Here is a 26750-nt window from a genome sequence, read left to right on the forward strand (position 1 = left end):
TTTAACTCTCGCATAAGCCTGCGGCCATCCTGCGGCTATCCACGAGCGTATAACTAATAGGCAATACAATACGACCCGCTTTTTAGTTTGCTATAGCTCGGTTTTTGTATTGGCTATTATCAAAAGCCCGAAGTGCACAGATCCTGGAAAAAGTGTGGTCAAAAACCAAACCGTTCACACGAAAGGCTGCGAAAAGCGCTTAAAAACTTTATTTACAATCCCACCTGCGTCCACCGAAAAGAACGTTTTGCGTCGACCTGTCGATTCATCGACAAAGGTATGTTTTCACACATCGTTATTCAGGATTTACGAGTGGAAATGTCATTTCGGAAGCACGCCACGTACCCTCTTACGGCTTCCTCTAATATGCACAAAGAAAAAAGATCTTTGTACCGAGAAAGTAGCTAAATAAAAGCATGCGCTCTTACGTATTTGGCACGTTGGTTGGTGTATTAAAGCCGACGGCCATTCATAAATAATTTATCGTGGCGTTTTCTTTCTTTTGGAAATTGTTTAGATCGCGCTAAAAGCTCGGCGGAAGATTTCTTTTGACTTCTAAGCGAACTAACAACGCGGGCCGTACACGCTTACCGAATATGAATCGGGTAAGAAATACAGTAATCCTCATCGATTTGTAAGAATTGTTCGAGTTTCGTTTTGTATCGTGAAAGGTATCAACGATTCTCACATCGTAACGTGTGTGTGAAAGAAATACATACCTAATGACGACAGTGTTGAGCCGCCAGGGTAGGGTGTACGTGTGATTCTTGTGCCTGGCACAGAACGTGTACAAGAGGTCCCCAGCGGCAGCGGCCAGCCCCGAGTCCTGGGTCCCGCCGCCCGGCCCCGACCACTCGTGCAACGTGATGTTCCACGACCCACACGACTTGTCCTACCACAACATTGTTGTATCACACATCGCTCAAATCACAGCAGGTACTTACTTGATCCAATTTATTATTTTGTTCACTATTTTGGGATAACATTATCGTGATATCAAATACGTATTGTACGAGACGGATACATATTGGACGAGATAATTTTGGACAGCAACAGACACTTAATCTTACTGTATTGTATGTCAGACCATTTATCAGTCTTCACAGAAATGTACAAAAGCATTCCTGTTATACGTATATAAAATAATATTATCTGCAAAATGAATTGAGTTTGCGTCACTATAAAATCTACAAGAATGAATTGAAGTCGAGAAGATAAGTAAAAGAGAAATAAAACACAACAGCTTTTTATCGTGGCTTACCTGCTCAGACGTGATGTCAATGAACAACTGCCGCTCAACGTTGGAGTCTAATACCCAAGTGCATTGTTGATAGAAAAACTCGTTCAGACTACCCGTAACGGACACGTTCCTGGACGATATTTCACCTACAGAGGGAAAAATTAAGTCCTTCAGAAGAAAATAATAAATTGAAAAAGAGACAGTGAAACATCTACCTACGTGGGCAATAATGCGACGTTAAGGCAGCACGACGAGTCGCCGCAATAGCGACGTTGTAATTGGAACTTTACGATCTTGTTCAAGGTTTTTTCCGATTCAGTGTTACCCTAGGCGGCGTGAAACTGGGTCGTGGCACGTAATTTTCTCGGACGCGCCCCGCCGCGCCACCGAGAACAATATCCGACGCGTTTTTCCAAACGTCTGAGACGCGCTTCGAATGTCAAATAGAACTGTTTGTTTTCGCTTTATGTGATTGGGGGTCTATGGAGTTCATTGGGGATAAATTGCCGATTATTTGCCCCTTGGTTGTGATATCTCTATCGAGTTATACCAAAGTCATTTTTCTTAATGTCCCTAATAGCCGTATTGTTTCCAGGATAGAGGAAGGTGATGACACAGCGCTTACCGGAGTGAGTGGTGTACGTGCGTTGACCGCACATGGCATCATCGTTGAAACTATATGCGGCCGCGTAATCAAAACCGCGGCTCGCATATGTGTAATGTGCCACGGAATACTCCAACCGAACACTCGTCCAACTCCGCACCACGACCGGCAACCACGCCGCCTGTGACAAACAACAATTACCTCCATAAATTAAAATGTATGTTAACCGCTAAAGCTGTAATGAGGAAAACAACAAACACATACAAAATAAAAAATAAATAATTCAGCATTACTTTTTGTTTTAAACACTTGCATAATATTCACTGGTACTCGTAACCCTTCAGAGAGCAATTTTTATTTTTTTATCGGCGACAAGAACGTAAAAGCGGTTTTCGAATCCGATACTCTCGGTCTCGGTCATCATAACCGTACGTACGTGTACAGCATATTGACAAATTGAGCGTGCAGCGATGTACGCCAACCCTACGCAATGCCATACGTAGGCCGCTACTAAGTAATTGAATTTTCAGGGGCGAGTCTCTGAGCTGTCGCCCCGAGCCGCGTCGTCGGCTGGCCACTAATAACAGGGGCGGACGGATGACATGCCGCCAGTTAGCCCATGTTTTATGAGTACCGGGACATGGACGGCCGCGCCACCACCCGGTTAGATACGGCCCAGAGTCCATTTTGAAACAATGTGAGGTCGTAACAATTTGGCGCGGATGGCGTCAAGCCACGACAGGGGTAAAGCACTGTTAATAATTAAATTAACCGCACGATTCGTGATGTAAAGTAACAAAGCATCAGATTATATCTCTTCGTTTTGTTACCCGCTCCCTCCAATGTAAACACATCAATATAAATTGAACATAAATACTCCGGAAACAAACCACCTTACTTCGTTAAATAACAATACGCGATACCATCTAAATAATTTCCATTCGCATATTGCTAAAACAATCTGTTTTGAATAAATATTACTTGACACAATATTTGATTGCTTCGATTCTGTTTACGCAACATTCATTTTTGCTTATTGACAAATAAAACGGCTTGTATTTATTGTTCACGATTTGTTTTAATCTTAATTTCGATGAATAGGTAGAACTTGAACAAAAATTTGAGGTCATCAAGGTAGTCAAAGAAGGCTTGTTTATCTGTGATGAAAGAGTTGTAAACATGGCAACTAAATTATTGAACGACATATTTGCTGTGTATCCCACACGCTCGGGTGGTCGTTCTACGCTTTATTGCTGTTACATACTTAATAGTAACCCTCTTACTTAATTATGCGGCTCGCACCACGGGCGGGCGCGGGCGCGGGCGCGGGAGCGGGAGCGCGGCGTCGCGGCGGAAGGGTTGCTCGTCCTCGCCCGTGTTAGCATAAGGCTCCACTAACACGATTAATTTATTTGTTGTCGTATATTCAGAGCTCGCAATAATTAGATCATGCATTTCGGCTCCTGTTTGCCTGAGATCCCATGTTTGTTCTACTTAAAATTGAAATATGAAAAGTATTCACAAAACAAAATGCCACGTTTGTTGGGTAACAAGACAACATTGCTCTGTATTACGTATCGGTCCCTTGATTTTCGTTGTCGATTACCCCCAATGTTTCCTTTAATATTTCAAGCAATTAACGTCAATTTTCTTGTCGATGGTTCCGAATATTTCATTCGCTCAGATAACTGTAATGAACGTCAATTCCAATGGCTGTCACGTCGAGCACTGTTATTTTTTGAATTGCAAATAAGGGGCGCTACGTCATAAAGTTATAGGTTCTTGTTTTAAATCACCTCATCTTGTATTCCAAGTGGAACAGGTATTGAGTTGAGTATTTCAAGTATTTTTAGTATTCTTCATCTGGAAAATTGGAATACTTATGGGTGAACCGTGACCGATTACAACGTTTTATGTATTTTAAGTAGTGGCCACGAGATTTTTATTTCGATTTAATATAAAAATTAATGTTACCTGAAAGTCTCCACAGAGGCAGGACAGGTGTGTGCCGTCGCCAGCTACCAGGGCGACATGGTCGTGGTAGTAGAGCGGTGTGTTGGAGCGACACTCGCAGCCCGCGTCACCGCACGCCGTGCGACACCCCCCCGCACCTACCGTGCCCGTCGGCTCTGCACTCCACATACGCTCCAGACGTTGGATCTAAGACAAACACATCTATATTAAAACACTAATTCCAGTAGGTAAATGTTCAAAGCTATACTTTTGAAGAATTGTCTGAAACACTCTTCCTAACTAAATACGCAGTTTCTACTTTTCTTGGAAAGTTCGCTAAGTGTAAAATGAAATAAACAAACAAATTTAACTTAGTGGTATTAAACTAAAAAATATAGGTAATCGTGAAGACCGTCAACTACACTGAAAATAGCAAAGTATTTGTCAAAGTAAAACATTCCCTCATTTTTTATAAAATAACTACCAAAGATATTGTTTTAGTGAATTGCCTTTTTATTTTTGCGACACTGGCAATGTTAAGAGAGACCAATTTGTTTTAATAGAATGGGACAAATGGAACAATAACGTTTGCATTTAAAAGGAAATGTCAAAACCACAAAGCAAGGACTGAAAAGAAAACATCGCTCGCTACAAAAGTCACGTCTCATTGCAGAAAACAAATTAGCAGCGAACGCAACAAAAGCTTTGTTAAAACTATTTTGAAAATAGTTTGCAAAATGCAAATGTCTAGAATGCCTAAAGCTATAGGTACATATGCCATGTAGAGAGCGTTATCGTTCACAAATAAGTGTTGCAACTCTTTTATAAGAGAGGAATTTTGGGTAATTTTTTCACACAGAAAATTACAAATTTTTTTACGTAAAAAATTTACGGACCTTACTCGTTTTATAGCAAATCACATTATCACCATATTTTCCATTAACCCAACTAAACACAAAATATCTGCTTACCTCAATAGTAACGCTCTGATTGGCAGCTGGTATGAACCTATGCGTACAGAGGAGTCGTTCCTCAATGTTCCAGAAAATGTGATGATGTGAAGGTGCGGAAACTCCGCCATGAGCTGGTGACGAGAGCCCATAATGTGTGGCTGCACATGTCGCATCTGGTGATGCAGTTCCTTCGTGTTGCTCTGTACCAAAAAATTAAAGAAAATATTGTGTGAAGCAGTTTGTACTTACATTTTAACAGGTTTCACTTATAATGACTAATACGTATAAATAAATGTGCTAGTTCATTTTACAAATAAGGATTGATGTATCTTTATCTTGTAAGTGAAACTCGGATAGTACTAGCTCTACAAAAAATACCGAAGATCCTGTGTCGATCCTAACCCAGTTGGTAAATCGCCAAGAAAAACACAATAAAACCAAATAACATTTTGAGTAAACGCAACAAATCGGTTGCAATTACATAATTCTATTCATGTACGCGTGAATAGTGAGTGATATATTTGTCATACATCATGTATTTCTGCTCTCACCACTCATGTGAACGTCACGCATACATAACACTGAAGACACTTCACATAAACAGTCACATTACCCTTAGTAAGCACCAGTAGGATTTAGCCTTTGAATATTATTTTGCCTGCTCCCTTTTCTTTTTCACTTTCCATAAGTCATCAAATATCATTGTTTATGTCTTGTTGTGAAAGCGAAAATAAATATTTTTCCTTTCATATTTTCCTTCTGATGATGTAGTTATATGTATGTGGTTACATTGTTTACTCACCATCATGGAACGCAAAGGCCCCATCAACAAATTCTTCTTCATCCTGAGACTGTGAAGTCGCTCTCCGCACCAGTATTGTTAAGTTAGCACCTTTAGACGTCACTGCCTGACGTATTAGGAACCGGCCGGCAGGATCCCTGGCCTCCCTCACGACTGGTCCACATACCCTGAGAAGAGCTCGATCCCCACGCTCGGATCTATCTCTTTCCCCTCTTCCACCAAATTCGTGAAGACCCTCTAAAATCTCAATATGAGATCGACAGCTTTGTAACCTGATACAACAAAATTATTTACCTTAGAATTCTAAAAGCGGCCATAATATACATAATATATTACTGTAGAACAACATAAGTATCTACGCCAGAGGATGTAATTATCTTCTGTCAAGCAAACAAGAGAAAAAGCAATCCTCATTAGAAGCGTTTACGTAAGAAACACAGACAAGGAAAAGCCTCAACAAAAACATTTATTGAACATCCGAAATTAAATTCTCGAATAATAAATTTATGATTTCTAAAGACGGGTCTATCAATCAATTGCACCCCGGGGAGTAGGCGGGGAAACAGTCAGTTACAACAGAGCCGGGGCTCAAGATGTCGTCGCGGCGTTCGCTTGTTTTGAAGAAACATCTATTCTGGGATCTTTATAAACAAATACCAAAATCATTCCAAGTATGTCACAATCAGAAATTAGATAATATTCTACTGAAGTTATGAATATTGAAAATTGTTATATGTAGTTGGCTCTTTTATTATAGCGTTGTAAACTCGCTCCTGGCTAGAATCCGGTTAGGTAACTACAACGAAAATACGGTCTAAATCGGTGAACCGTTAAACATGAATAAGTTCGGAACTAAATATACCTTTGTTTAACATTTTAACAAGTCACTGCTTCGTTCTTGTAACGTATAAGGTTTTAATTTAATTAAGGTGGCATGTGAATACGCGCATGAAATTCCGGTATTTCGAGTCCCTTAACGAGTGCCCTGTCACTATGAGGGAAGGTCGCAATACATTTACAAAATATATGGATTCTAATCTCAACTCATAGAAATTCCTTCCGCTCTATTAAATTTATAGGAGGAAGGTACCGAGATCATTGAAACGCGTTAACATGTAACGGGGTGTTCTACATAAGCAACAAATATGAAATAATGTTAAAGTACACACGAAAACCATGTTTTCGTGTGTAACATAAACTTGATCCTTATTATGATTATCAGTCTGTTTTCATAAGTAGACTTTTCCAATAGCTTGCTATCGAAATGATATCTGGTTCTAATTTCGTATACTCACCTTAAATTATAATTAAATAGTGATACTTGGACGACGTCGGTGGGCGCTCCAACTAAGTGTATCACACACTGGGAGCGCCACGGTCCGGCCCGGGAGTCGAAGTGGCCGGACCTGGCGCCGCCCGGCCCGTAGCCCCGGATCGTGGCGCCGCATCCCACCCTCGCGTTGCTTCCCCCACTCACTTCATTTGTCATTCCACTACTATCTACTGGTATTCTATCCGCTAGGGGGAATAAAAATTAAAGATATAATAAACCCGCATTTCTATTGTGTCATTCTTTCAAACATATTAAACGTGAAATAGACCCTATTTAAAAATGTTTAATTCTACTATGAGTGCAGTAATAGGATTAAAATAAAAATGCGACTGCTCATTTGAAATTAACAAGCTAGCAAAACACTGTTAGGACCCGCGAATGGAAAGAGCTTATTGCGGCTTTACAATGAACCACAAATGCATTTTTTTAAATTCACTCTTACAGTCCAGTTTATTATTAATAGCTCTTTATTTCAGACGGAATTTACGGACCGGAGATGCAATATATTATTCATGTTATTTCACAGAGAGCTTATTATTATAAAACTTCTACAATTTTTAAATGGATTAGTTTTTTTAAGTGTTACCGTCGGTTTTCCGACTGTGATGCCCTGAGGGACTTTTCCTATTTATTATAAAAATGTAGTGGAAAAAGGTTAGTTATTACTACGGTAGGTAAAATTGACAAGGTTTTTCTTTATAATGTTTAGCAAATTTCATTATTGTTTGGCAAATTTCATTATTATGTTTGGCAAATTTCATTATTATGTTTGGCAAATTTTACTAAGTGCACATTAACATTTTGCGCAACTTATTGGCACACATTTAAACCAAACATGATTGATATATTTGTGATCATAGCGAACATTACATTAACCTTATAATTTCTACATTAATCACTTCAAAATTACAATGAAGTACATAATGAAACTAACGAATAATACTTATAACTTACCGTGCTGTATGTGATGAGTAAGCGCAGCTAAGGGCGGCGAGGCCGGCAGCACGGTGGGCAGGGCCCCACTGCTGTCGATCCTCTCTATAAACTCCAGCTTGGCTATAAATCCATTGTAGTCGTACGGCGGTACTAATGGCCCGGAACTGAACACAGGTATCGTCATGTTAGAGAACCGCTTTCGTATGTATAATGAATTTCTTGTGTACATTTACGTATATAGGATTGAAATGTTTTACGGTTGAGTGGTTGGTAAAGACTTTGTTTTTAGTTTTTGTTGTTTGTTCGTAGCTAATGGACTATAAGTGTAGAAAAAACAACTAAAGCTTTTATAACTAAACGTTAAAGTTAATATGATGCACGATAAAATTCGACTATAATAAAAGAATGAAAACCCATAACCATATTATAAACTAGAATTAGTGTCGAATAGTAACGTAGCAACCAAATACCATAACATGACAATTAAATACATAATTATGTACTAAATAATTCTAACTGGAAATGGACAGTCTCATCGGTCAATAGTTTGTACTATGATTGCTAAGAACGAAATCCGGAGTCTACAATGCAAAAAATACAGTGTACTACACACCTCTCTCCAGAGAAAAACCACTAATGATATTACCTTACGTTCATTCAATATCTACAAACAGTAAACAGAAATACGACATTGAGCTCAATTTCTATAGCACTTCAATTTACTTTAGAACAAGCTCATACAAAGTGGTGCTTGCTCTTAAGATTTATGTGTTCCAATGCCTTTCAATAACTCAGTGTCGCGTGTTTCGCCACTTACATACGGTTTAATTCAATCGTTGCTGTCGAAGCTCTCTAACGAGAAACGAATTAGGACTTTGGTCCCTCTTTGAGTTATAAATAAAACACCTTTTGATAATTGTAGCAATAAAATTTTGTTTGAAGTGAAAATAGATTATGATATAAAGAAGATACTGATCCTTGTATTATAAATTCTATGTAATTTTGTTTTCGTGGTTGATAAAATATTATTTTCTAATGGTGGCCACAAAATACGGTATTATGCAAGTATACCTGACGTCTCTAGGTAACGGTATGGACAAGGGTGAAGTAACGACTAATGTTTGCTAGTCACATTAGCAATCTTGTGTAATAAGTAGCATGTTTACTGAGGACTAGCAGAAAAAAAAAACAATAATACGTTAATAGACTTGAATCATACTTTAATGGATCTGGGGGCACGGCAGTGCCCCCGCCAAGTCGAGCAAAAAAAAAAGCGGCACGGCCGTACCATCCTTTTCTCGAAGCAATTCGGGCCTTTTTCGACCCCCTATAATTCGGTTGTGGATAAAGCAAGAAACCTGAATCTTCAGTAACTAATCCGGCATTGTATAAAACGGAATATTTAAAATTTCAGTCAATTTGAACCAGTAGTTTAAGAATGACAACTTGTTAAAGTTTCTAAATTTTGTCACTCACTGACTCACCGATCATCAAAAGTCCAAGGCACTTCTAGCAGACTTAGAAGCTTCATATTTGAATATATAGAGTTTAGTGTCTTATCATGGGAAAACTTAAATATTTTGTAATTTCGGTCCAGTTTTCCAAATACACCAACTGCATCAATAACTTTGTAATCCCATATAAATATATGGGATTACAAAGTTATTTATGCAGTTGGTGGTTGGTGGTGGTTATAAATTTAATAGGTGTAGATAGGTACCTACCATATGAGGCAAGGGAGGGGGTATAGGGTGGGTAAGGGTGTGTTTAGCCCATGAAACTGAACAACATTATAAGAAAGGCTCTACAAAAAGAAGTGAGTCCCATCAAAAAATCCTGTAAAAAACCCAAGTCTCGCAGCTCAGTCTTTCTACCGTCAAAATTCCATGTAATACCAAGTTTAATCTATTTAGTGTCTACTTGAAGGACCTTCTGTCTTAAGTTACTACATAAGTTATTATCATGCCAATATTAAAAATATTTAACGTTTTAAACAAATAGATCGACTTGGACATCATGAAAACAAAATGAATATTACTACAATATTATATTAGACTTTAGTCTCTCGCGCCTCACGCGATTGAAACTCTCGTTCGTGTTGGTCGCTGGCCCGTCGTGCTGTGTAGTGTGATACATACTAATAACAAATCAAGCGATGTCCAAGTCGACTTAAAACGTTAAATATTTTTAATATTGCATGATAATAACTTATGTAATAACTTAAGACAAAGGTCCTTCAAGTAACACTAAATAGATTAACCGACTTGGTATTACATGGATCTCACAACTTTTGACGGTAGAAAGACTGAGCTGCGAGACTTGGGTTTTTTAAGGATGTTTTTGATGGGATCAATATTTCAGGCACAAACTTAGCATTCATACTATCAAACACTAGACCACAACAAAATTCACTTCAAATATTTGGAACAACAAAAAATAGAAAACTTTCTACACCACAACAAAAATGGCATATTCACCAACCAACCAAACCATAAAACTACTTCATATGCTAAAAGACTTTGTTAAAGCAATCTTACTTGAATTCCAGCAGGAGATTTGGTCCAGGATGCTCGAGTGTAGCTGTACGCTCGGCGCAGAGAGTGCCAAGGAGGGAAGCAGAGGGCGAGCTACCCGCCCGCAGAGTCAGATAATCCGTCGTGCAGTGACTGTGGAAACAATACTGTATGAATATATAGCAATATTAATCTTATTGTATAACAATATTATTCAACTGTATAAAAATATTATTTTCCTGTATAACTATGTATACTGTTTTACTATACATTGTATAGCTTCTGAATGGATTATACGGGCTCACTTACGAAGATTTTGTATACGGATTTCGGACTTATTCCCGCGTATTTTCAGTAGAATGTGCGGTTTCTGTAATACTGGCTTTGTTTTTATATAAAATGGGAGCTGTATAGTGTATAGTTTATTTTTATAGGTCATTTTTCCTTGGAATGAGGTTAAACTGAGAGATCATGGGCTTTATGATGTCTTTTGAATATGAAGTAGGTACCTATTAAGAAGCCAAGATGTAACTGGTACCTTAGCAATATGCTATCAGCGTACATTTCATTTATTATAACAAATATCATAACGTAGAATAAAGTTAACCATAAAATATACTTTATGCGACAACCAATGGTTGCAAGAGAAGAGCTTTGAAGCGAATCACCATACAAACGAAGTAATGAAGAAATTTTTGTAAAATAACCACAATTTTGCAAAACGTATTAGCTACTATTAGCCACGACAATGTGTCGAGAAAATAGTGCAACGTACTAGCGTAACATACGCTTAAGGAGCGTGGCTCTGCAGACGCTGATACGAAATGATAAGAGCTGCTCACAGAACTAATAGGATTGCTAGATGTGACTTACAAACGGGTAAATCTACTTAGTAAGATTTTATTGCACTTGTTAAAGAACAGACGCGTCTTACGGCGCGTTCCAATAAACTACCGATCGGTAAATTTGCTTACGAGCCGTAGAATTTTGACACATTTTGTATGGAGCTTATGTCAAAATTCTACGGCTCGTAAGCAAATTTACCGATCGGTAGTTTATTGGAACGCGCCGTTAATGTTGTTTATTACTTAGATTCAGATGAGTAAAATTTTTAGATGACAAAAATTTTATCTAACTGATTATGTCATGACTTTTTTCTTGTATGTCACACACATCACCAGCCTGTAAGTGGCCACGGCTGACCAAGGGTTAGACAAGTGCACTAATATTATCCCAAACCTACTCTAGCTTTATTCAATCGTGGACCGATAATGGACATTCTCCGAACTTCTCCATAAATTACTTTAATCACTACAAACACTCTAAAGTATCGTTACAGCAAACTCATACACATAGGTAGCTGTACCATGCATGGAGATAGCCTCACGCGCGTGGTAATGAGCACCATTTCCTACATCGGTTATAATGCTCGCCTCACTTAAGTAACCCGATATCCTCCAAAGTGGGCAAGAAAAATGCTATAAGGAAAACTGTTTTCCCATCCGACCTTTGTGCCAGAACTAGAAATCGTATTTGTAAGGACCGAGGTTTATTTACTTTACCTTCCCTTTCGAATCCATATTAAGGTACAGACTCATTTTTGTATTTTGGGTTTCTAATTTAACAGTAAAATAACATAGTTCAAAGTTGTTCAAATGTATTGGAGATATTGTAAACATGTATTTTTTAAAAGAGTATGGAGTTTCTTGCTCGTTCTTTTCCATTCAAAGCTACAGTTTGGAACGAACACCTAGCTTCACTGACGGACAGACTGACAGATTACTCTTTCTTTATTTGTTGTCATTTCAAAAGTACTAATGATTTGACTTTGACTTTTGAGTTGATTGAAACATTTGACAACTTAATGTAGGTATAAGTTAGCATACTGATGTTTGAGCCTCCAATGTAGATGTGTATCAAAAACAAAATACAGATTCGTCATTCGCTTTGCATCGGATATCACACCCCCATTCATACCACATAATAACAATTCCATACAACGCGTAAGATAGGAATCTTAAAAAGAATTTTGCACACGAGAAAAATTCGTTCAAGCATATTTGACGGCATCTTTCTCGCGTTCTTCATAATCGGTAAAAATATTTGATTCTTACAGTCACAGATAGGTAAGTTGAAAGAAAATAATATTTTGATAATATCTTTACGTTAGCAGAACAAATAATGTATCGTTTATTACATTTTTTTGTCGAGAGATACTTGGGTTTTTTACAGGATGTGTAGATGTAGGTACTTAGCTAGCAATTTTCCGTTCACTATATAACTCTTTTTTTTATTTAAACCAAGTACAAACTCAATAGTGTTTCTTTTACGCTCCCATTAATACGTAGTAGGTACCTACTGGGAATTACTAGCATTTTATGGGTTATCGGGCTATCTTGCAGCTGGATCGCCTGATTGGAAGCAATTAGCAATTAGCAATCATTACGACTAGTAAGACAGATATCAATCAGGGCACAAATCGAATAATAAAATTAACTTAAAATCAGTTCAATATCACATTACGCAATATTAAATAGCAGCAATCCCTTGGTGTATCATAACAAATAGATTTGAAAGACATCATAAAGTGCAGCTTTTCCTTGCTAACTTTACAGTGAGTGTTTGCGTTAAATCTGGCGGCTAAAGTGCTACGCTTCGTGTGAACATAGTACATAGTATGTTGGAAAACGTATTGCACAAAGATAGTACTTTTATTTCTCTAGCGCACTCTAGCTCGATTTATAGAACTTGGGGTTACTGGAACTAAAATATGTGAACCTAAGCCCATATCAATCTTAGGAAAGTGTTGTTGAATTGGTAAATTACTGTTATGTGCAAATGTACTTCTGATATTACTACGTCTTATTCTTCTAGCTATGTTTAGATGTCAGAATATCTTCTATTTTTACAGTTTTTCCGAAGAATAAACCTTTTTCTCTTAAAAACATTATTGTCTGGGTAATAAGTTATTACTAGAACAGCTTTTCAATTTACGTATAATTTTGTACTAAAATATTTTCGTTAAATCAATCAAACGATATCGCTTAAAAGAATTGATATAAAGTTCAACAATTAAAATCTATCGAAAACCCATCTATACTTCTCGGAATCAAATTGAAACATTTAAAAAAAAGTACCGAGAATTTCTAAATACAAACTTCTGCGAGCAATATCGTCGATTGTAACGTTCAGAATTTGAAGTAAACTCTTCCAGTAAAATTCCGATCTATTTGAGTAGAAAATATTTATATATCAATAACAGAGAGGAAGCACGAAGGGAGTATTTTAATATGGGTTAAATGCTTTGCAAATAATTGTGTGTGAAAGTAAGTAATGACAAACATATTATGTAAGTGCGCGAAGTGTTATTACGGAGATAGTCAAGTGGGCGAGATTAAAGACGGCTGAGATCGCATTACACGGCGCAAGGATATAGCAATTACCCCTAAGCCGAGTACGCTACGCATGCTAATCAAGTTTATGTTTTGTACTGAAACTCCTAATTTAATGCCGTTTTAATACAAGTAGCGGACCCTTAAATAAAGCTATAATATTTACATAATTATGCATATGTCGCCGTTAAATTAGGCCCAGCAAGCAAGTGTTATAAACAACGAACATTAATGTTATTACTCCACTAAACTAAATTGAAATTAACGTTTCTAAAACCAAAACAGTGTAACCTTTTTCTGGAAACTTCGACCAATTAAGATCGTAAAGATTAAACATTAAAAAGGCTTTTATCTTGATAATTGGAATGCCTACATAAAATTGTATAAAGTAGATTATAAATTGTTCATTCCCAAAGTAACAGCAAAATAAATTATTAAATGTTTACTCCAGATTTTAGGATGAAATTAAATTTCTCTATAGGCAAATACCGTTTTTTTGCTAGAGAAAGGTGAAATGATAGACTATTTTATAAAGTGGAACTTTGAATTATTTTGCTAACAGACAACAGACAGTATGAACAGCTGGGGCTAAAACTACATTACATTATGTAATAAAAATAAAGTTTAAAATATAAGGTTTCTCTGAAAGGATAGGTAATATACATTTTTGTGACCTCTTCTGTCTAATACTATTGCTACTTCTATTGTTGTCTGGACTCCTGTAAAATAGCTCAAAACACCTGATTACACTCCCATGGTTATTAAAATTAAACACAGGTGCTTCACAAAATTCATCACAAACACTGAATTCAATGAAAAACCTAAAAATAAATAAAATGAGAACAATTGATACGTACGTAATTGGATTATTTATTTAAATTCAGATTGGATCATTGAAAATTCGTTTCACACATACAGAAAAACATTTAGTGAAAATCGTCGGCAAACTCACACGGGTGGAATGGAGATATGGAAGGGTGATGGCGATCCTTTTATTTACTGGAACGATTGTTCGCTGGCTTTCAAAAACGTGTGGATTTCATACGGGCTGATAAAAATACTGGAGAACACTAGGTACATAGCCTTTGTCGGCAGTTCGACGGAAACCACATCATCAGTCGTATAGACTGTAATGGCGTGGTTTGAGGAGTCGATAAAATTGACAATTTATTTTGGGAACAAATCTAGACATTAGTAAAATAGATTTGTTTAGAAATACCCGAAATCAATAAACCGATTTTAATGAATGTGGGTATACAAATGGATGGGATACGTGTTTGTGACTTTGTAACGTGATTAATATGCAATACTGAACTAAAAAGTTAGTATATTACATGAGTTTAGTCTTACTTTTATTTCGGTCACAAATTAAATTACGACATAGTTAATCAGAAAGGATCTACTCATTTGGTGTTAGTGCGGGTTGGATCCTTTCTGCTTAACTTCGTCCTCTAGACTACTAAACTTAAATGAAATAAAATTCTACGTAGTAAACTTTACAAGTTACTACAATTAAACCAATTTCGTAGTCTCAACTATGAATAGAGCAAAGTGGCAATTAAGGAATCATTAGAACAGAAATTAATATGGCGGCAGAGCGCGAAATCACACTCGCTGTAAACATGTAATAAACATTAACATTATAATGTGTCTACATCATTACATGGAACTTAACACAATAAGTTTTACTAATTACGTTTTGAGTGAAATGCCTTTGTCACGACCGCTTTCTGACAAAGGGACATTTAACAGACTAGAGAACGAATAGCAATACTTTTTTTATGGTATATACCAGTATACAAGCTGACGGATCACTTAATGGTAAGCAATCGCTGCTGCCAATGGAAACCTGAAACACCAGAGACGTTAGAAGTGCGTTGCCTATTAGGGGTTAGAAATTTTATTTTACGTCTTTTATATTTTATTTTACGTCGGTTTTCTGTGAAACCTCCAGTCGAGTTGGCTCTATCACTTGGGTATTGATTAACTTGATTTTTTTAACTGAGTTCGCCAATGTGTCTATTGTGGAAATGATGACATACCCATAGAGGAGGTTTATAATCCAATGGACTGTCACTAGTTGTCGATGATGATGAAAGAAGAAAGGAAAGCTAAGTTCAAATGATGAAGAAACTGATAATAAACTTACGTGTAGTTATCATAAGGTCTACCTTCACTTAAAGAATGGTCTGCAAAAATGACTATTGATCCGGTAATGGTACTGGCCTACTTGATGTGTAATTTGCTCCAGTTTTTACAGCAGTAATAATTTATAGGCTAATAACCCCAGGCGCCTATGACGTATTCGTAATGTCTGTTTTTAAGTCTTGTCATAATATGTTTGTATTTAGTTAGTTTTTTTCAAAAGTCATAATTATTTAGTTGGGTTTTGTGAGGAATAAATAAACTTTAAAAATCATTTTTTTTAGCTATTGATATAGGTATGTGCACAGACTTTTAGCGCTTGTATTAGATTTTATACTTCTTACTAACTTATGATTAAAGTATTTCAAGACCTTTATTTAAAACTTTCCAGCCCAAAAATCATACTCAATTTCTCGAGTTTGACATTGCAAGTACTAAAGTAATTTTAGAGTTAAAAGGCCAATCACAGAGACATTGTGTTCGTAATTTAAACTAACACTAGAGACGAGAAAGTGCCACTAAAGAGCACTAATTACATTCAAATACAGGTCTAATCACAGAGTAACGACCTCTCCTCTTTTTATAGACACTTCCAACTTTTTTCACAAAATACAGATAACATTTAAACTTCTTGACGACCCAAAAGATCTTTACAATAACGGTCTAATTGAGATAATTGCTTTGACTTGACTTTGACGCAGCTCGGCTATATCTCTGACAAAGGTTGCTAAGTCCTATATTACCTTTTGAATAATCTTGGTGAAGCGCTGCCCTAATTATGTGAAGCTTCAATACGGACTGAGCTACAATAGCTACTGGGTACCGACAGTAAACGAGGTCACTACTGTTAGTTCTTCAACTTTTAGGTCGCAGCTCTATTAGATAAGTAAGTTTTCATAGCGACTGTTTGTTTTAGCACGCCAACATTGGCTGTCTAGTTTGCTTCATTAATTAACCAGTGCAGCCAGCCAGCAAATCTAGCTACTAGAAACTGTTATTTATCGGTTTTAAGATATTCGATTTTGTTAAAAAATCACAAAACATTAAAACTTTTCTAATATTTCTTGTAATTTAACTTTACTTATAGTAATTTTATTCGAACTTGACTGCCTCGTTGGTTGGGTGGTCGCAAGTGCGACTTCCGGACAAGGGGTCTCGGGTTCGATTCCTGGTTTGCACAAAGTACTGCTGGGCTTTTTTTCGGTTTTCCGTAAATTCCTCAATAGTAGCACGGAGGACATTTTCCTTTCAATCTTATTGCATATATACTACGAAACATGACATGACAAAATACTCTTTGCATACCCATTAAACATCTCAATACCAAATAATACGATTCTCCTTTTATTGCTGACTGTGAAAGCATTAACTGTATAATTATCGGAAATGGTCCCCACTACTGCGTACTATCCAAACAGGCTGTGCTCGTCGCCATGTTGACTGATTTACAATGAGGTGCTCATTTCCAATATCACTTGATGATGCTCCATGGTACTGATGACACAAGTGATAAGTGAACAGCCGTAATACATGTATTACGGTGCTTTTCCACAAGAGATGTGCTATGCTATGTTGCTGCGGATACGTTTGGCATTCACCAATCATATCCATTGCTTAGCACTGGTGCTTTACACATACGTGGAAATTGACACAGTTAAGCTATGTTTTATATTGAAAGATGCATACTATGGATGCGAGCAATGGATGGCTTCCGTACTATCGATACATTGTTTACTTGAGCTGCGCATCTTCCTTGCACAGCTACAAAGCTTAGTATCAGTGGAAATAGACACATAGTTTTACAGCTTAGCTATTACATCTCTGTAGCATAGCTACATAGCATAATGTCTCTGATGGAAAAGCACCCATATAGTTAGAAGTTTTGTTGTAAACTGATCTAAATAGACATATTTATGGCAATGGTTTTAAGGCGTTCGCGTTTAATTAAGTTACCTTCTATTGTGGTTAAGTTCATCCATACACTTTTATCGCCGTACTCAAAGTCATTTAATGGTTACTCAACCCAGTCCTTAGCATTTATTTTTCGAACAAAAACGTTACTAAGAAATAGTTTACGTGATCATTAAATAACTCTGAGCACGACAGTTAATCCTAAATATTTTATGGAACATTACACTATTATGTATCTAAAAATGTCTCATAACAAATGCTTTTAAAATAAATGATATTATAGGATACACTTTATCAAATTCTTACTATCTTATTAACGTAAAGTGGAAGTTGCAATTTATATTTATAACACAGACATGTAATGGAAATATAGATTTTTTGTATGGGTGATTCATATGACGTAAAAAATAGTATGTGACATTTGATGGAGGAAAAATAGTAAAAGAAGTTTAATAGGTAAGAAAATGACATATTGCCGACCCCAAGAAACATTGAATAAAAACGAACAAAATGCTTGAACTACAGAAATGTAAACTTCCTTATTTACGTAAAAGCATTTTAAAAGAAAACAACGCTTGATTCCTTATAAATAGCGTATAAAAGGAAAAAAGTCGTTTACGTTCGTCACTCAATTACCAACAGAATAAGATAACGTAAATAAGACTTCTGACTGACATGCCCATTAAACTTAATGTTCACTTAAAACACATTAATTGTGCTAATATTTTCTTCCTTTAAATTACTTATTTATAATTCTCTTCCATGTTAAATGTTGTGCTACATTTTCCCTAAAGGAATATTAGAATACGGAATTTCAATATTGATACACCCACATCATTACTCCTCTAATGAAAATGTCAATAACATTATTCGCGACTTTGATAAAAAGATCCAAATATTCCTCACAATATTGAATACCATCTCAAAGATAACATAATAGACTGGGCCTCTCTTTAAAATAACGAGTGAAATCCTTTGAAAACTTCCAAACATGTTAACGTACATTTATCATTATGAAAAATATAATATATGTAATATTATTTTGTAGAATATGTGATCCATCTACCCTCATGGGTATCCCTGACTTATCAACAGCTCTTTTCAATTTAGGCAAGGCGGTATCCCTTCGAAACCCTTTTCAAGGGAACCTCAATATGGCGCCTTCTTTGTGAACCATCCGCATTTGTTATACCTCATAAATTTAAATAAGTACTTCTGGAAAAGTTTCTAGTTCAATCGTGAGGCGGAAACGTCGCATGATTGGTATTGCGGTAAGGTAAGTTCGTTGTCAAGTTTCCTGAACTTTGGTGACTTGACCTCGAGATGTATTAGCGGTTGGTCCACGTAACCGCCACTTTAGCTAAGTATGTTGACCGAGGACAGGCATAATGGCTTTTATTATATAAATCAAGTTTATGTACATCCTCTCGTGTGAGTAAAACACGCTTACATACAGATTTGCGCCGCAGCCAACTTCGTATGGGATTCTTGCTTTCATATTCATTTGCATGTTTACATAATAATGTGGGCCGTTTGCCTATGTAAATAGAGTCGATAGTTTAAAGCTGAGCTTTGTTCCTTGTTTCTTAAACTATTCAACTTATTCTGTATATCAATGACACAATTGAATTTATAAATAAATCTGACTTACTTTCTTGGTAGCAAAATAGAAGTGAAAATGATCTTGACGCGTGTGTGTACAGAGTTTGTGGCGAAGAGATAGCGACATCTTCGGTGCGGTGGGTAGAGGCCTGGATACCCTGGACTGGCCAGGACACAGGTCCCAGAACCCCGACACGATACGTCCTGGTATAACCAGTCGCAATCTGGGAGAAAAAAATATATTATTAAGCACAAATTATACAAACGATGTCCGGTCCGGTATAGTTTTAAAATATGGTTTTGAATTCAACTAACAAACACACATTTCAAACATTGAAATCTGAAACAATAATTTGTGGATCATTCAATTAGTTGATCCGTGAAGGGAGAGCACCTGACACAATGCGCTTGGACCAACAAATCACATCGAGAGAAAATAAAAATATCTAAATTGTATTATTGAATAACATGGCCTTACTAAACCGTAAAGTTCCGAGTCTAACGAAGTTGCTACAAAGATTGCATTAAAATACGGAATAAAACATTTACTAAATATTTTTCTAGTAATATTATTGTAACGTTCAAAGTAAGAGGAAAGTCCCTTCTTGGTTTACCTGTCTCTCAAAAGAATTCAATAAATAGAGATATAACAAACAGGGGAAAGCTACCTACTCAATAGGGCGTGCATCTGACGTCTAACAAGTAACTGATATATAAAGATATGACGTAATATTATGGGTTTGTATACCAACATAATTATAAGGCAACTTCTGACGAGGGTCTCAAACGCCACGCTACTTCCGAAAATATCTTGACAAGACACTTATCCTATAGTTGATGCCATCTTCTTGACATAACGCTAACATTGGGACACCCTTGGCTTTACTTACTAACTATATCAATATGGACAATTGACATTATTGTAGCAATTTCAGTTTAACTAAAAGATTTACTTTTATAAGTAAAAGGGAGGGATTTTCGCTTCCTGGAACAGGCTTAAAAGGAGACCCCTGTATAACTATGTATAATCGTGTAGTAAAGAAATAAAACCTTTTTTTTATTTAGATTTTTTTGATAAGTCAGTGCTCAAATCTATGAATGGGTTATTCATTATATAAAACATTAAAAGGCTTTTCAGTGAAAATATAATAGTCTATTGAACTCAGTCCCACCCAAAACACATTAAACTGCAAGACACCATCCATTTTACCACTTAAAAAGTTTTTATTTCATTAGAATCCCTTTTTAAGTGTGTTTGAACAACGAAATGGGATAACCAGACGAATGAGATTAATTTTATAATGAAAGGATCCTTTAACAGGTTTAGTTTTATGAAAGTATATACTTATACAGGGTGTCCCTGAAATCGACGTCCAACGGGCACTAGATGATCAGCAAGGTTCCAACTGTTATCAGAAAAATATAAAAAAATTCTAAGTCCTACAGTTTTTAAATTACAGTGACTTATGTGTTACCCACGAAAAAGTACACCCTGTGCCAGTCTTTTGACTCTTGTTGCTACAAATCTTTATTTTTTCGTCTGCAGTCTTCCTTACATTATCCTGAATAGTGCTCCAGTAATATGGAATCATAAATTCTTAGCCAACTGCTTTAGATTGGAAAACATTGTTAGTTTTAGAGGAACCAAATACTCTGAATAAAATTTTCACCTTACTTTAAGTGACTGTACTGAATAAATTATGTATGGCGCTAGTAGTGGCAAATTTCACCAAAGTTGGCGCATTTAATAAGGATTATAAAATGGTATAGCACTTTGCAAATTATTTCTTAAATTCGACACAAAAAAAGATTTTTCAACGAAACTCCGTTTCGATGAATTTATTTGAACTTACTAAATATTCTTCTAGTGTACTCAAATCATACGTTATAACCTCGTATGCACTAGACAGCACTTTGTACGCTATTTGTTATCATCATGTTGAAAATCAGCGACGATCTCTTGTCAAACAATATTGTCTGTTTACCCGTGATTTCGCTTGCTGTGTAGGAGCTTGTGAGCTGTCGTCGGCAATATTACTAGACTTACTAGAAGAACCGATGTTGTGCATCATGTCTCACTAAATAATATTGAATGATTGCAATATGATGTTCAAAGTGCAACAAAGACATCATCAAATGTGCAGTAAAATCAAAAGGAACGGTCGCAGCACCGTCATGTACACAGCATATCGACGCGGTAGTGGTGTGGTGTACATGAGCCCTTACGCACAAATACTCGTCATATCACCATCAAAAAAAAAAAAAATAGAAATGGGTGAATCCTCCGATTAAGTTACGTGTTCATGCCTTGTGATCAAATGCGGGATGAAGCATCAAATATTCTTTAGTTTGTCGAGAAAGAGTTATTTGCACCGTTACAAGGAATTGCAGGTAAAGCAAAAAATAATTTAAAAAATAAATAATCAACACGGCTAAAATGCCGAAGCCCGAGTACGATGGCTCGAGATACATAACACCAGTTCGTCTAGCGATAATATTGCCGACGAATGCTGCAAGCGAAATCACGGGTAAACAGACAATATTGTCTGACAAGAGATCGTCGCTGATTTTCAACATGATGATAACAAATAGCGTACAAAGTGCTGTCTAGTGCATACGAGGTTATAACGTATGATTTGAGTACACTAGAAGAATTTTTAGTAAGTTCAAATAAATTCATCGAAACGGAGTTTCGTTGAAAAATCTTTTTGTGTTGAATTTAAGAAATGATTTGCAAAATGCTATACCATTTTATAATCCTTATTAAATGCGCCAACTTTGGTAAAATTTGCCACTACTAGCGCCATACATAATTTATTCAGTACAGTCACTTAAAGTAAGGTGAAAATTTTATTCAGAGTATTTGGTTCCTCTAAAACTAACAATGTTTTCCAATCTAAAGCAGTTGGCTAAGAATTTATGATTCCATATTACTGGAGCACTATTCAGGATAATGTAAGGAAGACTGCAGACGAAAAAATAAAGATTTGTAGCAACAAGAGTCAAAAGACTGGCACAGGGTGTACTTTTTCGTGGATAACACATAAGTCACTCTAATTTAAAAACTGTAGGACTTAGAATTTTTTTTATATTTTTCTGATAACATTTGGAACCTTGCCGATCATCTGGTGCCCGTTGGACGTCGACTTCAGGGACACCCTGTATGTAGTTAGTTACTCGGTAGCAGTTGTCCTACTGAACATTGAAGATATTATTATTTCTTGTATCACAATGGAACAAGGATGAAAACCCGGAAACCACTATTATACCTTCACAATATAGAGGAAATGGTCATCTGCTTGTTAGGAAAGCTCCTATCCTCCTTTAAGGGGTCTTGAGAAACGGGTAATGGTACAAGGCTAGAAAAGAATAGGCAATCATGTCCCGTCCTTTATTTGACCTTTCTAATTAGCAATAATTCAACTGTAAGACAAAAGAACCCTAACACTGAAACAAAAACTGACGGCCATATTGTGAAGGTGAATTATTTAGCGAGCCGCCATTATTTTTCTTGAAGACCAATTTTCTGTATACATTCTCGTAAAACTTCTTTCCCAGAAATAAATTGTAATACAAAATCTACAAAGACGCTTTTTTAAGTAAAAACGTCTTTTGAAACGCCAAGCTTCAGCGTAAATATTAGGTGTAAAGTTTCTGAATTTTCTAGATTGAAAACCAATTAAAATTAATTAGGTACCTATTTGAAATAATAGGTTTGTTTGCGAATAAGAATTATTCCAGAAACAATTTCGAGGGGCGAATTCTCCCCGACTGCTGTTTACAAAGAAAACAGTACATTTTTAATGTTTCTAGGTTATATTTACCTGTGTGGGGTATCCGCGAGCCGCCCCTCGGGTGAAACCCAACGCCTTGGGTATTACTTAGCGATGTGAAACTGAAGAACGCGAGGAACTGTGACCTCACAGTCTTTTCTGTTATCCTGGTAACAAAGGGCTGTATTACAGGCGCTTATAAATTGTTGATATGTGAGAAGGGTTCACAAATAATAAAAAGATACTAACGATAAATAAAATGTTAGATTTTTACGTGTTTATTTTTGTTTTAGTAGGCAAGATTAGTAATTTAACATATGATAACTGAATAAAAATATCAATTTAATCTCTCGTCTTCTAGTAATTACGATTTGTTAAATGTGGGTACGTATGTCCAACAGTCTTTTGAATTATTGATTCAACTGAAAGCACTGCAGTCACTGCACAATATATTAAAGGACATAAAATCTGCACCACAGTGGCGCTCTAAGCTCCAAGCGAGCGAGCGTAGCGCTAGTACGCAGGTTCATAAAATCAAGCAATTCAACGTCGTCAGCTGACAAGAGCATTTGCAGCACTCCCTGACAACCGGCCACAATTCCGAATCGAGCATTACCGGTTCCGCTGTGACGACCTTTTGTTCCGATTCCGACTGCCGCTCACTACCGGAATTCGCGTTTCCGAACCGAACTGCAAATGGAGATAAATTCTGAAATGCTCCACGCGGCCGCATCGCTTCACTATCCGGAAATAATGCTCATTTGAGTGCCTGCCGTTCCCATTAGCGGATGAAAATGTAATTAATTATTGTTCATTTTGGTTGGATTCATTACCACCGCGCGAGTACACCGGATTGCTTAACGAGTTTCGTTTAATGATCGATGAATCTACACGTTTACCTTTTAAACAGCTAACTATGTGGATAAGGGAGGATAGCGCTGTGTTCATACTGGCATCCGTAGCGCAGCGGTTTACCGCAAATAATGAGTTTATTCTGATACCGTTACGTATCGAGGTCTGCGAAATACACCTACGTAGCAAAATTACGTCGGCTAAGTAAAGGTTGCTTGTGATCAAAATGAGTGCTTTAGGCTTATCGAGAACCTAAATATACAAATTAAGGAACAATTAAGCTAAAAATAGAATTTTAGCAGCTGCCCGTTTAAACTTAGTTTACCTTACGGTGCCAACCGAGCAAGCATTTTGAGAAGGTAATGACCCTTTTATTTGTAATTTAAGATAGTCGACTTGTTGTATTTTGTAGCGAGAGTTTCACCACGTCTTTTGTTATAAGTTACGTAGCGTGGATAAAAATGTTTTAAGCAAGGATTAAGTTTAAAGCTAGATGTCTAAGAAGCTAGTGCTAGAAAATTCTAGTGTGTTCAAGTACTTACCTAAATTCTAAAGTAGAAGCGCCGTGGTCGGCGAACAGCACGACGGGTGGCGTGTACCGTTCGTTGGCACCACACAGTCGTGTCTCCGCCGCGCCACTCGCTGGCACTGCGCTTGCGCTGCCCAACTGCAACCAGCCGCCAACGCAACTACGACGAAATAAGTGAATGAAGACATTTTTTACAGCACATACACTTCGTTCGATTTGATTAAAAAAATTACAAAGCTGAATGGGACACTCAGAAAAGTTTTCTTACAAAATCTTCGAAAAATTAAAAAAAATCTATACCCTATATTATTGTAGTTTGAACGAAGCTAACCAACGCTAGTAGTGAATATGTTTGGTTACTTTAACGTTTTATATTACAAACTAGTTACAAATGTCATCTAAGTTTCAAAAATGAATATAACATAAAAGATCTTAGGAAAGCTACTCACATTCCTCCCATACTTTTAGTTTTATTTTAACGTCTGCATAACAGTAACAATAAAATGTTATAGACGCTAACGATAGAGATGACCTAAAACGCTGTGTACTTAAATGCTGAACGAAACGAACGTAAATATAAGTTACCGTCAGCAGATACATACGGAATGTGCACAACATAATCCAGACATATTTGTCTTGGATCCGACTACTGCGGCACTCGCGCTCTGGGCAAGCTGCCCGCTGCCAACAACGCTATAAGTATATGCTTAACTCCCATAAAAATGTACCAAGCATTGTACTATCTCACAAATACTACACTTAACATTATTCTCATGTACTTTGAACTGTATTACTATACCTACTCCCGTATTCATAGTCTACGTTAACGTATAACCGCGGGCATTTGTGAGGTTCCGGCTATCGCCGACCGATAATGAAGCCTTAGTACTGCCATGTTACATCGCCTCGAAGCTTTGTCCAGACTATAGCTCGTGATTACAATCTTAGTTGTATGCTCATATATGATCGACATCCAATCACCGGACATGTACAGCGTGACTGAGACACAAATGAGACACGTGATGACGTCACATTGCATGCTCATTTGGAGTTAAGAGGCAAATAGCATTTACACATCAATTAGTACCTACAGTGAATAACCCACAGGGCATATGTTTTAAGTATTAAAAATGGCTGTAAGCTAAAACTATCTAATATCTTGCAAGATGTAGACAATGTAGTTGATTGCATTACAGTTTCAAATCTTTCTTTTTTCGTGGCTCATATTACATGATGACATATCCTTTCAATTTCAAAATATGCCTCACTTGTCAATATCACACATACATATATGTACACAAGTATGTATCGAACGTAAAATTAATGTGGACGATATCTATCCCAGACGATCTCCTGCAAATATTCAATTTGACGGGACATTGATCATAGCAATGTGCGGAAACCTCGAGACCCGTCGTACCCGATTCTTTTCCACCAATCACGTCCCGCTTCATATAACTCTCATACATGTTCAGCGAAACTATGATTCCGATCGACGGATATGATTTTTATGGATTGCCTTTTATGATTCTGCATGTGACAAGGATTTTGACTTGTCCATCTGTCCGTGTGCCACTAAAATTACTTCCAATCCATTGCATTTCAACGTTTCATGAAAATTTATGAGAAAATTATGTAGCTAGTTATGATAAATCCCTTCGATGGATAATATAAAACATTTAAATAAGTTATTTATATAGAACAGCGTATAGTTAAAATTTATAAATCAATCTAGTAAAATTTGTGGTCACAACAGCTTGACAACAGAAGCATAAATGGTACCGATTAATGGCTTTGTCCTTAGATTTAGCCGTAGAAATGCATAATTATGTTTGGTTACTCGGCGAACCGGACGGCCAATGCGAACGCATGAAACCGAACAATTTCATAAATACCATTAATACTACAACAACAAAACAATTAATGTAATTAATAACCATTTTAATATCAATATTTACCGGATAATAGACTGCATAAAGGACATAATTATCATAGCAAATTAAAGCAGAATTCAATACAACACACAATTAATGATCAAAACGCAAAATGAATAACCCGCTTATTCACGGATAAGATAAATCAGTAAATTGGTATGGTTAAATCGGACTTAGTTCCTGATTGCATAGATAATTTTGGCTGGGGTTCATATGCATTTCAATTAAGCTAAATATGTCAGTCAACCGCAAGAGGCATCAAAGCTAATATTTTAAAT

General features: G+C 36.6%; 1 protein-coding gene across 6 annotated transcripts in view; it reads right to left on the reverse strand.

The window, feature by feature from the left end:
* LOC118275842 (uncharacterized) overlaps window positions 1-26750 on the reverse strand; it is a 58060-nt gene that overhangs the window by 3474 nt on the left and 27836 nt on the right. For all 6 annotated transcript variants that reach the window (XM_035593985.2, XM_035593981.2, XM_035593957.2 and 3 more), the window contains 12 exons: window positions 24552-24698; window positions 23209-23324; window positions 19434-19608; window positions 10359-10487; window positions 7840-7985; window positions 6848-7070; window positions 5553-5824; window positions 4769-4950; window positions 3819-4004; window positions 1866-2025; window positions 1262-1386; window positions 720-892 (listed from right to left, as the gene is read on the reverse strand). In XM_035593985.2, coding sequence (XP_035449878.1) covers window positions 720-892; window positions 1262-1386; window positions 1866-2025; window positions 3819-4004; window positions 4769-4950; window positions 5553-5824; window positions 6848-7070; window positions 7840-7985; window positions 10359-10487; window positions 19434-19608; window positions 23209-23324; window positions 24552-24698 — 2034 coding nt within the window. The remainder of the gene's footprint in view (window positions 1-719; window positions 893-1261; window positions 1387-1865; window positions 2026-3818; window positions 4005-4768; window positions 4951-5552; window positions 5825-6847; window positions 7071-7839; window positions 7986-10358; window positions 10488-19433; window positions 19609-23208; window positions 23325-24551; window positions 24699-26750) is intronic.

This window comes from Spodoptera frugiperda, chromosome 15 (assembly GCF_023101765.2).
Source record: "Spodoptera frugiperda isolate SF20-4 chromosome 15, AGI-APGP_CSIRO_Sfru_2.0, whole genome shotgun sequence".
Lineage (NCBI taxonomy): Eukaryota > Metazoa > Arthropoda > Insecta > Lepidoptera > Noctuidae > Spodoptera > Spodoptera frugiperda.